This window comes from Heptranchias perlo, chromosome 29, assembly GCF_035084215.1.
Source record: "Heptranchias perlo isolate sHepPer1 chromosome 29, sHepPer1.hap1, whole genome shotgun sequence".
NCBI classification, from domain to species: Eukaryota; Metazoa; Chordata; class Chondrichthyes; order Hexanchiformes; family Hexanchidae; genus Heptranchias; species Heptranchias perlo.
The window spans coordinates 37507507-37525184 of NC_090353.1; the positions used below are offsets into that span (position 1 = coordinate 37507507).

General features: G+C 49.1%; 1 protein-coding gene across 1 annotated transcript in view; it reads right to left on the minus strand.

Moving 5' to 3' along the window:
• The window catches only part of cpamd8 (C3 and PZP like alpha-2-macroglobulin domain containing 8), a 176921-nt gene that overhangs the window by 42464 nt on the left and 116779 nt on the right, over nt 1–17678 (minus strand). The window contains exons 27-32 of the mRNA XM_067968643.1: nt 13811–13967; nt 11417–11491; nt 8204–8369; nt 3058–3144; nt 1888–2024; nt 1025–1180 (exon numbers count right to left, since the gene is read on the minus strand). Of these exons, the coding sequence (XP_067824744.1) occupies nt 1025–1180; nt 1888–2024; nt 3058–3144; nt 8204–8369; nt 11417–11491; nt 13811–13967 (778 nt within the window). The remainder of the gene's footprint in view (nt 1–1024; nt 1181–1887; nt 2025–3057; nt 3145–8203; nt 8370–11416; nt 11492–13810; nt 13968–17678) is intronic.

The window sequence follows — 17678 nt, forward strand, 5'->3', positions numbered from 1 at the left end:
CCCCGCCCTTGGTCAAGATTTTCCATCCTCCCCGTTACCCCATACATATTTACACCGCTCCACACACACTTGTTTACACCGCTCCACACACACTTATTTACACCGCTCCACACACACTTGTTTACACCGCTCCACACACACTTATTTACACCGCTCCACACACACTTATTTACACCGCTCCACACACACTTATTTACACCGCTCCACACACACTTGTTTACACCGCTCCACACACACTTGTTTACACCGCTCCACACACACTTATTTACACCGCTCCACACACACTTATTTACACCACTCCACACACACTTATTTACACCGCTCCACACACACTTATTTACACCGCTCCACACACACTTATTTACACCGCTCCACACACACTTGTTTACACCGCTCCACACACACTTGTTTACACCGCTCCACACACACTTATTTACACCGCTCCACACACACTTATTTACACCGCTCCACACACACTTATTTACACCGCTCCACACACACTTGTTTACACCGCTCCACACACACTTGTTTACACCGCTCCACACACACTTATTTACACCGCTCCACACACACTTATTTACACCGCTCCACACACACTTATTTACACCACTCCACACACACTTGTTTACACCGCTCCACACACACTTGTTTACACCGCTCCACACACACTTGTTTACACCGCTCCACACACACTTGTTTACACCGCTCCACACACACTTATTTACGCCACTCCACACACACTTGTTTACACCACTCCACACACACTTGTTTACACCACTCCACACACACTTGTTTACACCACTCCACACACACTTATTTACACCACTCCACACACACTTATTTACACCGCTCCACACACACTTACTTACACCGCTCCACACACACTTATTTACACCACTCCACACACACTTATTTACACCGCTACACACACACACACACACACACACACACCTTTACTCTTTCACGTGTAGAAGTGTGAAATTGAAATGTGTGTTTTCACAACAGGTGACTGACTGTTTCTCACCACCGCTGTCTGGAGAATCTTCTTGTTCGCTCTGTTGAGCTCAAAGGATTCCTGGAAGTCCAGATTAGTTGATGCGAGAGAGATGGTGAGATTGACACCTCCGACATAGGAGAGAATGGCGTATTCCGACAGTGCCTGCAGGGCTACACAGGTATCCTGGAGAGAGATCAAACACAAACACTTCCATTAATGGCTGCGCCACTCACTCGACCCACACACTGCATGAGATCCATCGCCCTGTGAATTCAGTCTGTTGTAATTACCTGTGCACAGTTTGTGTGTATGTATATACATGTGTGCATGTATGTGCTTGCGTACATGTCTGGCTGTTTGTGTGTTTCCCTTCTACTGTCTGAATGCTGTTTACCCATGTGCTGTTGGGTTATCTGCCTGTTTACCCATGCACTGGCTGACTGTTAGCGTGTTTACCCATGTACTGTCTGGCTGTTAGCATGTTTATCCATGTACTGTCTGGCTGTTAGCATGTTTACCCATGTACCGTCTGGCTGTTAGCATGTTTACCCATGTACTGTCTGGCTGTTAGCATGTTTACCCATGTACTGTCTGGCTGTTAGCGGAATTACCCATGTACCGTCTGGCTGTTAGCGTGTTTACCCATGTACTGTCTGGCTGTTAGCGGAATTACCCATGTACCGTCTGGCTGTTAGCATGTTTACCCATGTACCGTCTGGCTGTTAGCGTGTTTATCCATGTACCGTCTGGCTGTTAGCGGAATTACCCATGTACCGTCTGGCTGTTAGCGTGTTTACCCATGTACCGTCTGGCTGTTAGCGTGTTTACCCATGTACCGTCTGGCTGTTAGCGTGTTTACCCATGTACCGTCTGGCTGTTAGCGTGTTTACCTGTGTGGATGAGAATCCTCCCAGTGCGTTCCGTTGCTGCGAGAGCCATTTCACAACAGGAAGTGCGGATGCCACATCTCCGAGGGAGGTGTAGGTGAGCAGAGCGTAGGCTGTCATCTCTACCTCTGCTGACACAACTGTACAGGAGAGACAGTCAGTCATTCCCACAGGTCACAGATTCACAATACAATCATTTCACAGGTCAATCAGTTTCCTGAGTTCAGGCTCTTGTTCGCTAACAACTCCAATAGACACGAGAAACAACAGCAAATCCAGGGTGTGTGGATTCTGGGACGTGACGAGGGAAACTGCAGTCAGTGAAATCACAGCCTTTCACCTGGTCAGCTGGAGCCGAGATTATCATTTACTTCAGACCCACACTGAACAGAAGGTCACCCACTCGTAAGAACCCCCCCTCCACCTATAGTGTAAACCCCTAGTGTACGGTCCCTCCCCTATAGTGTAAACCCCTAGTGTACAGTCCCTCCCCTATAGTGTAAACCCCCTCCCCTATAGTGTAAACCCCTAGTGTACAGTCCCTCCCCTATAGTGTAAACCCCCTCCCCTATAGTGTAAACCCCTAGTGTACAGTCCCTCCCCTATAGTGTAAACCCCTAGTGTACAGTCCCTCCCTTATAGTGTAAACCCCTAGTGTACAGTCCCTCCCCTACAGTGTAAACCCCTAGTGTACAGTCCCTCCCCTATAGTGTAAACCCCTAGTGTAAACCCCCTCCCCGATAGTGTAAACCCCTAGTGTACAGTCCCTCCCCTATAGTGTAAACCCCTAGTGTAAACCCCCTCCCCAATAGTGTAAACCCCTAGTGTACAGTCCCTCCCCTATAGTGTAAACCCCTAGTGTACAGTCCCTCCCCTATAGTGTAAACCCCTAGTGTAAACCCCCTCCCCTATAGTGTAAACCCCTAGTGTACAGTCCCTCCCCTATAGTGTAAACCCCCTCCCCTCCCGTGAATACCACCCCCTGCACCCCCCAGTGGACTTAGTTAATGGTTCGATTCTTCCTGACTCACTGTGACTTAGGATCAGGAGATCATTTGGAAGAATAGTTGACGAAAATCTCTGAAAGATCAGTGACCGGTACCGATAGTGACCGGTAACTTTTGCACCGATTACAGAATAAAACAGCCATCAGCAGCAGACAAGATCCTTTACCTGACTGCGAGAGACCATCATTAAAGCCCATGAAAGTATCTTCATCAGTGACTGTGGTTCCCGTCAGGCTCCAGTGTGTGAAACCATCTATAACTCAGAAGGAAAGTTAATCCACTCGCATCGTCCTCTGGTTTGACTGGTTATTAATTCTAATAAACTATAAATCACACAATCAGTCAGGAGCTATTGACCTGACTAACAGGTCATGCACAGGTCACCAATCTGATGGCTCTCCCGATAACTCAGCTGGTTAAAGCAGCCCAGAGCACAAGGACCCAGGTTTGATTCGCTGTCTTAGGTTAGCTGATCTCAGGTGGGATGGCAGTACAGAACTGAAAAGAACTATTTATATTCAGTGCCCCATCACACCATCAAAACACCTCACGCTGCTTCACATACAAGTTGCATTGACTGTTAGCTGGTGAACGCTGCAGCCACTTTGCGCATAGCAGGATCCCATGAACAGTGAATGAGATAAATGGCTCAGTTAATCTACTTTTGCTGGTGTTGCTTGAGGCAGATCAGAAGACCAGGCGAGCTCCCTGCTCTTCAAATTGTGCTGATAATCCAGTGTAAACTCTACACCGGTGATCCAGTGTAAACTCTACACCGGTGATCCAGTGTAAACTCTACACCGGTGATCCAGTGTAAACTCTACACCGGTGATCCAGTGTAAACTCTACATCGGTGATCCAGTGTAAACTCTACACCAGTGATCCAGTGTAAACTCTACACCAGTGATCCAGTGTAAACTCTACACCAGTGATCCAGTGGAAAGTCCACACCGGTAATATGAACATACAAACAATGATGGACAGGAAAAGACCCTTTGGTCCATCCAGCCTGTCCCACACTCCCCACCCCACCCGAAAACAGGTGATCACCTGGGAGAGGCGAAAAAACAGATAAAAAACCCAGCCCATTTTGGGAAAAAAAGTACTGGGAAATTCCTCTCCAACTTCCCTAGGCGACCAAAACTAGTCCAGGAGATCACTCTGGCCCGGATAAATCGACACATTACCTCCCTTTTGTTAGAGGTGATCTCCACCCCAGCCAGAAACAGCTCCAGTTTGAAGGAATTCAGCGATTCGGTGCTCACTGCACGAGCCGGCAGCCTGCTCCAGGTCCATTATCCTCTGGGAAAAGAACCACCTCCTGACATCTAACCTCGATCTGGCCTCATACAACTTAAACCTGTGACCCCTGCTCCTCCCGAACCTATTTAATTGGAACAAACTGTCAACTGGAACACAATCTATTCCTTTCATCATCTTATAAACCTCGATCTGATCACCCCATAGTCTACGCTTCTCTAAAGTGGAGAGTCCCTGCTCTTTTTGCCTATCTTGATAACTAAGATGCTTTAAACTGGAAATTAGTCCAGTGACCCTCCTCTGCACCCTTTCCAAAGCCTCAATATCGTCCACCCTGTGAGGAGACCAAAATTGGACGCAGTATTCCAACTGAGGCCTGACCATGGTCTTGTACAAGGACAAAATAGTCTGCTTAGTCTTATAGTCAATTGTCCTATAAATGCTCCCCAACACCCTGACTATCATTTCACAGCACTGCTCATGAATCTTTAGCGATCCATGCACCAGAACGCCTGGATCTCTTTCTTCGCCTGCTTTAATGCTTTTCCCTGAAGGGTGTATGTACGTTGAACATTCACCCTGCCCACATGCATAACACTGCATTTTTCCAAATTAAACATCATTTACCAGTCATGAGCCCAGTCCCCCAACACATCGAGATCCGCCTGAAGCATTCGAGCATCGTCTACAGTCCTAACACTCGCACAGATCCAGTGTAAACTCTACATAGAATGTACAGCACAGAAACAGGCCATTTGGCCCAACTGGTTTATGCTAGTGTTTATGCTCCAAATGAGCCTCCTCCCTCCCTATTTTGTCTCACCCTATCACCATATCCTTCTATTCTTTTCTCCCTCATGTGTTTATCGAGCTTCCTCTTAAATGTATCTACACTATTCGCCTCAACTACTCCTTGTGGGAGCGAGTTCCACATTCTCACCACTCTCTGAGTAAAGAAGTTTCTCCTGAATTCCCTATTGGATTTATTAGTGACTATCTTATATTTATGTTCTGGTCTCCCCTGGAAATGGAAGCATTTTCTCTACGTCTACCCTATCAAACCCTTTCATAATCTTAAAAGCCTCTATCAGGTCACCTCTCAGTCTTCTCTTTTCTAGAGAAAAGAGCCCCAGCCTGTTCAATCTTTCCTGATAGGTATAACCTCTCAGTTCTGGTATCATCCTTGTGAATCTTTTTTGCACCTTCTCCAGTGCCTCTATATCCTTTTTATAATATGGAGACCAGAACTGTGCACAGTTCTCCAAGTGTGTTCTAACCAAGGTTCTGTACAAGTTTAACATAACTTCCCTGCTTTTCAATTCTATCCCTCAGGAAATGAACCCCAGTACTTGGTTTGCTTTTTTATGGCCTTGTTAACCTTATTTATCACTTTTAGTGATTTGTGTATCTGTACCCCCAGATCCCTCTGCTCCTCTACCCCATTTAGACTCTTATTATCCAAGCAGTGTGTGGCCTCCCTATTCTTCCTACCAGAATGTATCACCTCACATTTATCTATAATGAAATTAATTTGCCAATTACACGCCCATTCTGCAAGTTTATTAACACCGTCCTGTATTTTGTCACCGTCCTCCTCGGTATTAACTACACCCCCAATTTGATGTCATCCTTAAATTTTAAAATTGTACTTCCGATTCCCGAGTCCAATTCGTTGATGTAAATTGTGAACAACAGTGGTCCCAGCACCGATCCCTGTGGAACACCACTTCCCACCTTTTCCCAGTCTAAGTAACTACCTTTAACCCCTACTCTCTGTTTTCTGTTTTGTAGCCAGCTTGTTATCCATTCTGCTACTTGTCCCCTGACTCCACATGCTCTGACTTTAGTCATGAGTCTACAATGCGGTACCTCATCAAAGGTCTTTTGAAAATCCCAATATATTACATCTACTACATTACCCTTGTCTACTCTTTCTGTTACTACTTCAAAGAATTCAATAAGTTTGGTCAAGCACGACCTTCCTTTTTGAAATTCGCATTGACTATTCTTTATTATATTTTCGGTTTCTAGATGTTTTTCTATTACATCTTTGAGTAAAGATTCTATTATCTTTCCTATAACCGATGTTAAGCTAATTGGTCTATAGTTCCCTGGACTTGTCCTATCTCCCTTTTTAAATATAGGAATCACATTAGCTGTCAGCCAGTCCTCTGGCACTATTCCCTTTTTTAATGTAATATTGCTTCTGCTATCTCTTCCCAACTTCTTTTGATATGTTCGGATGCAATCCATCCGGACCAGTGGTTTTATTAGTTTATCAATTATCTCCCCCTTTTCCATCTTTATTGATCACTTCTTCTAATGTCATGCCCACCATGTTAGTCTCCCTAATAAACATTGAGATAAAGTAATTATTTAATATTTCTGCCATTTCGCTGTCTTTATCTGTGAGTTTATCGTCTGCATCCCTCAGTGGCCCTATCCCTATCCTGATTTTTCTTTTGTTATTTATGTGTCTGTAGAATATTTCACTATTTCTTTTTATATTCCTTGATAATTTAATATTGTAGTTTCTCTTTGCTTTTGTAATTGTTTTTTTTAAACTTCTTTCCTAATCTCTTCATAGTCCCTTTTGTCATTCTCAGTGTGTTTCTTTCTCTTTATTTTAGCCTTATTTCTTTATTTATCCATGGTGTGTCTTTACTGGCTAGTTTGTTCTTGCTTTTTTGTCGAATCTATTTCTCCTGGACTCTATTGATCACCGTTTTAAATATTTCCCACTGATGTTCTGTCTCTTTGTCATTAAATTTTTCCAGTTTATTTTCCCGAGTTGCATTCTCATCTGCTTGAAATCAACTTTTTTCACTCAGAGGGTTGTGAATCTTTGGAATTCTCTACCCCAGAGGGCTGTGGATGCTCAGTCATTGAATATATTCAAGGCTGAGATCGATAGATTTTGGACACTAAGGGAATCAAGGGATATGGGGATCAGGCGGGAAAGTGGAGTTGAAGTCAAAGGTCAGCCATGATCTTATTGAATGGCGGAGCAGGCTCGAGGGGCCGGATGGACTACTCCTGCTCCTATTTCTTATGTTCTTTTCCAATTTATTACTTTGGTCTTTGTCTTACTTATGTCCTTCTCAATCTTTATCTTAAACCTTATTATGTTGTGATCACTATTGCTTGGATGTTCCCCTATGCTCACTTCTCTTATCTATACCGATTATCCAGTGTAAACTCTACACCGGCAATGCAGTGTAAACTCTACACCGGCAATCCAGAGGAAACTCTACACTGGCAATCCAGAGTAAACTCTACACTGGCAATCCAGAGTAAACTCTACACCGGCAATCCAGTGTAAACTCTACACTGGCAATCCAGGGTAAACTCTACACCGGCAATCCAGAGTAAACTCTACACCGGCAATCCAGTGTAAACTCTACACCGGCAATCCAGGGTAAACTCTACACTGGCAATCCAGGGTAAACTCTACACCGGCAATCCAGTGTGAGGTCTACACCGGCAATCCAGGGTAAACTCGACACCGACAATCCAGTGTGAGGTCTACACCGATAATCCAGTGTAAATTCCACACCGATAATCCAGTGTAAACTCTGCACCGGCAATCCAGTGTGAGGTCTACACCGATAATCCAGTGTAAACTCTACACCGGCAATCCAGTGTAAACTCTACACCGGCAATCCAGTGTGAGGTCTACACCGATAATCCAGTGTAAACTCTACACCGGCAATCCAGTGTAAACTCTACACTGGCAATCCAGTGTAAACTCCGCACCGACAATCCAGTGTAAACTCCGCACCGACAATCCAGTGTAAACTCTGCACCGGCAATCCAGTGTAAACTCTACACCGGCAATCCAGTGTAAACTCCGCACCGACAATCCAGTGTAAACTCTGCACCGGCAATCCAGTGTAAACTCTACACCGGCAATCCAGTGTAAACTCCGCGCCGGCAATCCAGTGTAAACTCTGCACCGACAATCCAGTGTAAACTCTGCACCGGCAATCCAGTGTAAACTCCACACTGATAATCATCACATGTACATTGTCATAGGACAAGTTTGAACACACCTTGCGTGACAGCCATGTTGTTGAGTTTTCTCAGTGCTGCTGAGGCATGTGTGCTCCGCAGGAGGGTCAGTGCGTAGGCCGAGAGTGCCGTGGTGTACGGGTCATCCGCGGAATACGTGTTCGTCTCCAGGAAATCTTTGGCCTTCCCAACGGCGGCTTTTTCTTCCTAACCAACAAATGTAGACAACAAAAGTGTTAACTCCACGTGTACAATCATCCTGCTGGACAGCGTGCCCTGTACAGACCCACCTCACTCCCCCCGCTCCGCACGGACCCACCTCACTCCCTCCTCTCCGCACGGACCCACCTCACTCCCTCCTCTCCGCACGGACCCACCTCACTCCCCCCGCTCCGCACGGACCCACCTCACTCCCTCCTCTCCGCACGGACCCACCTCACTCCCTCCTCTCCGCACGGACCCACCTCACTCCCTCCTCTCCGCACGGACCCACCTCACTCCCTCCTCTCCGCACGGACCCACCTCACTCCCTCCTCTCCGCACGGACCCACCTCACTCCCTCCTCTCCGCACGGACCCACCTCACTCCCTCCTCTCCGCACGGACCCACCTCACTCCCCCCGCTCCGCACGGACCCACCTCACTCCCCCCGCTCCGCACGGACCCACCTCACTCCCTCCTCTCCGCACGGGACCCACCTCACTCCCTCCGCTCCACACGGACCCACCTCACTCCCCCCGCTCCGCACGGGCCCACCTCACTCCCTCCTCTCCGCACAGGACCCACCTCACTCCCCCAGCTCCGCACGGACCCACCTCACTCCCTCCGCTCCGCACGGACCCACCTCACTCCCTCCTCTCCGCACAGGACCCACCTCACTCCCTCCTCTCCGCACGGGCCCACCTCACTCCCTCCTCTCCGCACGGGCCCACCTCACTCCCTCCTCTCCGCACGGACCCACCTCACTCCCCCCGCTCCGCACGGGCCCACCTCACTCCCCCCGATCTGCACGGACCCACATCACTGCCCTTGATCCCTGCCCCCCACTGCGGCCTGGTTGTGCAGTGACTCAGTTACAGGGTCAGAGTTCCTTCCTGTTTCCTGATCCCTGCATGCCTGCCATCGCTGGGATGGAGAGTGAGAGCAGGAAATGCCCGAATTAAAACGAGTTCAAGGAATTCGAACATTCTTCCCATCTCTGTTAAAAACCACAGGGAATCCCCTTTGGCCCACTGTTAACCCTTACTGTACCACTACAAACTCAGAGCCAGTCAGAGGGGACCGAGATTTACACAAACCTCCACCAGTTACATCCAGCTACTGAAAAAGGACTAACTCTTTCATCCATCACTCTCTCCGCACCACAGAGTTCACTCGTCACATACCATTAACCCTATCATTTACCTGATCACAGACACAACTGAATAGTTGTGGGAGTGCAGTGGTTAGAGGCAGATGTTCAAACCTCTGTAGCATGGGGTGCCAGTGAGCTTTACTCTGTATCTAACCCGTGCTGTACCTGCCCTGGGAGTGTTTGATGGGACAGTGTAGAGGGAGCTTTACTCTGTATCTAACCCGTGCTGTACCTGCCCTGGGAGTGTTTGATGGGACAGTGTAGAGGGACCTTTACTCATTCACCCCCCTCTGGTTCTCCTCCACATTAGGAAGCTTGGTCCGGCTGGAAGATCTGCTCCATTTGGCCCATTGGAAGCACAGGGAGGATGTGGTCTCGGGTCACTGGACACAGTCTGGTCAGGTACATGGTAAAACCTGGGTGAAAACCTGTGAGTTTCTTGTACAAAGTCTGTAATTTGATGGACCGGGACCCACACTGGGAAGGACACACATCTCATCAGGAGCTGGAAGGTGAGGGCTCGAGTCAAGAAGTGCAGGATATGCTCGGGTTTTATATATAAATAACCTGGAGCACAATTTCGAAGTTTACAGATGATACAAAACTTGGCAATATAGTAAATAGTGAGGAGGATAGTAACAGACTTCAGGGGGACAGAGACAGACTGGTGAAATGGGCAGACACTTGGCAAATGAAATTTAATGCGGATAAGTGTGAAGTGATGCACTTTGGGAGGAACAACACGGAGAGGCCGTATAATCTAAATGGTGCTATTTTGAGGGGGTGCAAGAGCAGAGGGACCTGGGGGAGCATATTCACAAATCATTGAAGGTGGCAAGGCAGGTTGATAAGGCGATTAAGAAAGCGTATGGGATACTTGGGATTGTAAACAGAGCCATTGAATACAAAAGCAAGGAAGCTGGTTAGGCCTCAGCTGGAGTATTGTGTCCAATTCTGGGCACCAGGCTTTAGGAAGGATGTCAAGGCCTTAGAGAGGGTGCAGAGGAGATTTACTAGAATGGTACCAGGGATGAGGGACTTCAGTTATGTGGAGAGACTGGAGAAGCTGGGGTTGTTTTCCTTAGAGCAGAGAAGGTTAAGGGGAGATTTAATAGAGGTGTTCAAAATCATGAGGGGTTTTGATAGAGCAAGTAGGGAGAAACTGTTTCCACAGGCAATTGGGTCGGTAACCAGAGGACACAGATTTAACATAATTGGCAAAAGAACCAGAGGGGAAATGAGGAGAAATTGTTTCACACAGAAGCTTGTTAAGATCCGGAACCCACTTCCTGAAAGGGCGGTGGAAGCAGATTCCACAGGAACTTTCAAAAGGCAACTGGACAAGTACTCGAAGAGGATTAATTTGCAGGTTATGGGGAACAAAGCTGGGCTGTGGGACTAAATTGGACAGCTCTTTCAGAGAGCCGGCATAGGCACGACGGGCCGAATGGCCTCCTTCTGTGCTGTAAGATTCTATAATTCTACGTACCAGACGGAGGAGGGAGGAGCCTTGACTCGATATAATGGGATTCCTGGCATAACTTCCTGGAAGTGCGGCTGCAGAAGAACCTCAAGTGTTTTGATCATTTCACTTTGCCCCAAGTTTCTCTGGGTAATTGGAAAGAGATGCTGTGCCTTCAGGGGTTTAGGAGCCAATCAGTGCAAGAGGATGGGTTTGGCGAAGCAGGGTGACCTCACCACTAACTCTTGACAAGACCATTGGTAACGAATGTAATTCAGGTCACCACTGCCTCCCCCCAATTCTCTCCGCTCCTCCCCTGGTGATGCCGACTAATCCCTGGGGTTCGGTCCCATGAGTGTCGTGCCCCTCGCTGATTAGCCATTGTCCAAGTGTGAGCCAGAGGATGCTGCAGAGGGAAAATGAGTAACTCATACCGTACCTCAGAGGTGATGCCTGTCTCCAGAAGAGCAGCGACTACATAGGCCGTCAGCGAGATCTTCCCGTGAATCCCACCCTGAAATAATCAGAGGGAGATATTTACCGGTCAGCCCGGGCTGGACTCCACAGAGAAATGATTGGGCACGGAGGCACTTCGATAGGTCAACGACAACCAATTGCACACAGCAAGATCCCACAAAAAGCAATCAGATCAATGACCAGCCAATCCGCTTTGGTGATGTTGGTTGAGGAAGGAATATTGAATCGGACGCTGGGAGAACTCCCACAAACTTCGATTAATGCTTCAATTAGTGCTTCGATTAATGCTCAATTAGTGCTTCGATTTGTGCTTAGATTAGTGCTCGATTAGTGCTTCGATTAGAGTTTGATTAATGCTTCGATTAGTGCTTCGATTAATGCTTCGATTAGTGCTTCGATTAATGCTTCGATTAGTGCTTCGATTAATGCTCCGATTTGTGCTTTAATTAATGCTTCAATTAGTGCTCGATTAGTGTTCGATTAATGTTTCGATTAGTGCTTCGATTAGTGCTTCAATTAGTGCTTTGATTAGTGCTCGATTAGTGCTTCGATTAGTGCTCGATTAGTGCTTCGATTAGTGCTCGATTAGTGCTTCGATCAATGCTACGATTAGTGCTTCGATTAATGCTTCGATTAGTGCTTCGATTAATGCTTCGATTAGTGCTTCAATTAGTGCTCCGATTTGTGCTTTAATTAATGCTTCGATTAGTGCTTCGATTAGTGCTTCGATTAATGCTTCGATTAGTGCTTCGATTAATGCTTTGATTAGTGCTCCGATTAGTGCTCCGATTTGTGCTTTAATTAATGCTTCAATTAGTGCTTCGATTAGTGTTCGATTAATGTTTCGATTAGTGCTTCGATTAGTGCTTTGATTAGTGCTCGATTAGTGCTTCGATTAGTGTTCGATTAATGCTTCGATTAATGCTACGATTTGTGCTTTAATTAATGCTTCAATTAGTGCTTTAATTAGTGCTTTGATTAGTGCTTCGATTAGTGCTCGATTAGTGCTTCGATTAGTGTTCGATTAATGCTTCGATTAATGCTACGATTTGTGCTTTAATTAATGCTTCAATTAGTGCTTTAATTAGTGCTTTGATTAGTGCTTCGATTAGTGCTCCGATTAGTGCTCCGATTAGTGCTTTAATTAATGCTTCAATTAGTGCTTTGATTAGTGCTTCGATTAGTGTTCGATTAATGCTTCGATTAGTGTTCGATTAATGCTTCGATTAGTGTTTCGATTAGTGCTTCGATTAATGCTACGATTAGTGGTTCAATTAATGCTACGATTAGTGCTTCGATTAGTGCTCCGATTTGTGCTTTAATTAATGCTTCAATTAGTGCTTCGATTAGTGCTTTGATTAGTGCTTTGATTAGTGCTTCGATTAGTGTTCGATTAATGCTTCGAATAGTGCTTCGATTAGTGTTCGATTAATGCTTCGATTAGTGCTTCGATTAATGTTCGATTAATGCTTCGATTAGTGCTTCGATTAGTGCTTCGATTAGTGTTCGATTAATGCTTTGATTAGTGTTCGATTAATGCTTTGATTAGTGTTCGATTAATGCTTCGATTAATGCTTCGATTAGTGCTTCAATTAATGCTGTGGAACTTTCACATCCACCCGATCAGGCAGATGGGAGCCTTGTTAGAACGCAGTGTTGGCCAAGAGGAATCACTGACCAGCCACAAGTGTGGCTATGGTGACAGCATTTTAGCCACTGACACTAATTTTAATAGATCTACTCACTGCCCGAGATCCCCTCACCCTCCCCGAGATCCCCCCCACTCTCCCCGAGATCCCCCCCACTCTCCCCGAGATCCCCCTCACCCTCCCCGAGATCCCCCCCCACTCTCCCCGAGATCCCCCTCACCCTCCCCGAGATCCCCCCCCACTCTCCCCGAGATCCCCCTCACCCTCCCCGAGATCCCCCCACTCTCCCCGAGATCCCCCCCACTCTCCCCGAGATCCCCCCCACCCTCCCCGAGATCCCCCCCACTCTCCCCGAGATCCCCCCCCACTCTCCCCGAGATCCCCCCACTCTCCCCGAGATCCCCCCCACTCTCCCCGAGATCCCCCCACTCTCCCCGAGATCCCCCCCCACCCTCCCCGAGATCCCCCCCACCCTCCCCGAGATCCCCCTCACCCTCCCCGAGATCCCCCTCACCCTCCCCGAGATCCCCCTCACCCTCCCCGAGATCCCCCCCACCCTCCCCGAGATCCCCCTCACCCTCCCCGAGATCCCCCCTGGTGTCTGGGGAGCCGTGCGCCAGATCTTGTGGACAATCTCTGGCGGCCTCCCGCTGTGGTACTTTGTGCCGGTGAAGGGGGCTTTGTTTCCCGGGGAGGGGCTACATTACCTGGATGTCCTTGTTCAGGATCCGCCCGACCGCTGGGAAGGAGCCGTCCTCCTTCTGGTGTCGAATAATCCAGTCCTTGGCAGTGGCCAGCTCCTTGGGATCAATGTAAATAAACCCACGGGACTGTGCAAACGATTTCAGTACAAAGGCCGTCAGCCTAGGGGGGAAAACACAGACATGGGCGGGAGAGAGATATTAGTAACAGTGTGTGTTCATCTACACCTCCAAACATAGACACACGGCTGGAGTTAAACATCACTGAATTATTACTGTACGTGAGATAATCTGAGGCAGGGACGGAGACGGAGATGTTACAGAGGTGGAAGTAGGCGGTTTTGGTGATGGAGAGGAGATGGACACAGGATCCTGCTGTACATGAGCTGATCTGACCACACAGTGTCAGACCGTGAGGTCACTGCAATGGGATAAGAGATTTTTATTTTCACCGGGGTGACTCTAAAACTTGAGATGGGGGGGTGCTGGAATTCTGACCAGAAAGTCCCAGGTTCAATCTCCAGGCAGTGGCAACTTAGCGGATCTCAACTGAGCGAACAGGCTCCTGGTCACTACAGTGCCAGCCATGGCTCAGGGGGTCGCACTGTCAACTCGGAGTGAGAAAGTCGTGGGTTCGAGTCCCACTCCAGAGACTTGAGCACAAAATCTAAGCTCACACTCCCAATGCAGTACTGAGGGAGCGCTGCACTGTCGGAGGGTCAGTACTGAGGGAGCGCTGCACTGTCGGAGGGTCAGTACTGAGGGAGCGTTGCCCTGTCGGAGGGTCAGTACTGAGGGAGCGCTGCACTGTCGGAGGGTCAGTACTGAGGGAGCGTTGCTCTGTCAGAGGGTCAGTACTGAGGGAGCGTTGCTCTGTCAGAGGGTCAGTACTGAGGGAGCGTTGCTCTGTCGGAGGGTCAGTACTGAGGGAGCGTTGCTCTGTCGGAGGGTCAGTACTGAGGGAGCGTTGCTCTGTCAGAGGGTCAGTACTGAGGGAGTGCTGCACTGTCGGAGGGTCGGTACTGAGGGAGTGCTGCACTGTTGGAGGGTCAGTACTGAGGGAGTGCTGCACTGTTGGAGGGTCAGTACTGAGGGAGCGTTGCTCTGTCAGAGGGTCAGTACTGAGGGAGCGTTGCTCTGTCAGAGGGTCAGTACTGAGGGAGTACTGCACTGTCGGAGGGTCAGTACTAAGGGAGTGCTGTACTGTCGGAGGGTCAGTACTGAGGGAGCGTTGCCCTGTCACAGGGTCAGTACTGAGGGAGTGCTGCACTGTCGGAGGGTCAGTACTGAGGGAGCGCCGCACTGTCGGAGAGTCAGTACTGAGGGAGTGCTGCACTGTCAGAGGGTCAGTACTGCGGGAGTGCTGCACTGTTGGAGGTACTGTCTTTCAGAAGAGATGTTGAACCAAGTCTGCCCTCTCGGGTATCATAAAAGATTCCATGGTGCTATTTTGCAGAAGAGTAGGGAGTTCTCCCTGGTGTCCAGGGCCAATATTTATCCCTTGACCAACACCTAGTGAACCAATGACAGCCATTCACACCGCAAACTAACCCACCCCGTGAGGGGCTGTTTACAAGTTGTCTGCTTGGCTGGAGCCAATCAGATTGGAAGAGGCAAAACAAGAGGAATGTTAGATTAAGGCCGCCATCAAACTCTCTGAAAATGAGCCATGTCAGTTTTTTTTATTATTATGTCGTAATACAGAGTTCCCGAAAAGACTTATTTACAAAATCAGCACCTTCACAACAGAATTGGCATCTACGATTAAATGTTAAAACTGCAAAATTAGGTCTGTGCTTTAAAATCTCAGGAGGCCCCAAAACCTATTAAGCAAACTGCAGCTAATGACCTCTGTGCCTGCCCCAGCTCAAGGCAGTGTCAGCCGGAGTAAGGCCAGCCTTCTCAACCACTGAATCAGACCATTATTACATCCTTCCCCCCCCCCACAGCGGGAAGAGCAGGAGTCAGCAAACAGCACACGGTGAATTCTTCAAGTGTTAAGTAACAGCCTGTCACAGTCTTTCACCGTGAGGGACTGAATCACACCAGGCATCACACAGGGGGGAGCTGCCATTTCGAGATGATTTACTGTGGTATTTTACATCGACATGGCCCAGGGGCAGAAAGGGGCAGTGCCTCTGGGAGTCGGACCTGAATGCTGTGCCTGTACGATCCCTGTTTACATCTGTTTTTGTGTGCTGATGTTTTATGATGTAATGATGCAGTTGATTTCATTTCAATGACTATACCAGATCACCAAATGCTCATGCAATGGAACAGGCTCCAGAGTTGGAAATCTCACTCTCTCTTTCATTCTTTTCTCCAAATAAACACAGTTAGCTGTAAATTCCGGTCACGCCACTATTTGTTTGGCCCACATTACACGTAAAACCCAGATGACACGCAGGCCCCTCCCGCAACATGTCCTCACTGAATGGAGTAGTTCATCCTTTTCTTAAGTGTAAAATACTTTCACACACCCTCACCCCCCAACCCAGAGGGTACTGGCTCTTCCTATATATACATCATCCGCGGGACGCGTTATACATCATCCGCGGGACGCGTTATATATCCGCGGGGGTGCGTTATATATCCGTGGGGCACGTTATATATCCGCGGGGGTGCGTTATATATCCGTGGGGGTGCGTTATATATCCGTGGGGGTGCGTTATATATATTAGTTGAGGTTTTCCTGTTCTGCTTTCTTCTGGTCCATTGCAATAAATAGGGGGAAAATCACTGGCTGTTGAACTCACAAGTGGAAAATCCCCGTCAGCGCAACATCTGGACACGGTGCAGCCTCTGGACCCACTGCATTCCTTACTCTCACTGGAGTTTGGATACAATGGGTGGAGTCCATCCTCCCGGAGCCTCCCCCAAGTGACCATTCTCCATGTGTGTGCCTGGACGGTGAGTGTTCAACGACAGCTCAGCTGAACCCCGTCAGGTCCTGATCGCAGCCGCAGTTAGTCGATCAGAGGCAGGAACCCCAATGGATTTTTCCCGTCCCGAAGGCAGGGTTGGTGACGAGAATCATGGGGTCCCGGCTAAGATAAACTAACATAGCAAAGGCTGAGGATGGAAACAGAGACAATTGTAGTCCGTGTCTCTCGGTCCCACACCGGGCGGTGATCTCCCGCTCCGTGTCTCTCAGTCCCACACCGGGCGGTGATCTCCCGCTCCGTGTCTCTCAGTCCCACACCGGGCGGTGATCTCCCGCTCCGTGTCTCTCGGTCCCACACCGGGCGGTGATCTCCCGCTCCGTGTCTCTCAGTCCCACACCGGGCGGTGATCTCCTGCTCCGTGTCTCTCGGTCCCACACCGGGCGGTGATCTCCCGCTCCGTGTCTCTCGGTCCCACACCGGGCGGTGATCTCCCGCCCCATGGGGCTCAGTCCCACACCGGGCGGTGATCTCCCGCTCCGTGTCTCTCAGTCCCACACCGGGCGGTGATCTCCCGCTCCGTGTCTCTCAGTCCCACACCGGGCGGTGATCTCCCGCTCCGTGTCTCTCAGTCCCACACCGGGCGGTGATCTCCCGCTCCGTGTCTCTCAGTCCCACACCGGGCGGTGATCTCCCGCTCCGTGTCTCTCTGTCCCACACCGGGCGGTGATCTCCCGCTCCGTGTCTCTCGGTCCCACACCGGGCGGTGATCTCCCGCTCCGTGTCTCTCAGTCCCACACCGGGCGGTGATCTCCTGCTCCGTGTCTCTCGGTCCCACACCGGGCGGTGATCTCCCGCTACGTGTCTCTCGGTCCCACACCGGGCGGTGATCTCCCGCCCCATGGGGCTCAGTCCCACACCGGGCGGTGATCTCCCGCTCCGTGTCTCTCGGTCCCACACCGGGCGGTGATCTCCCGCTCAGTGTCTCTCAG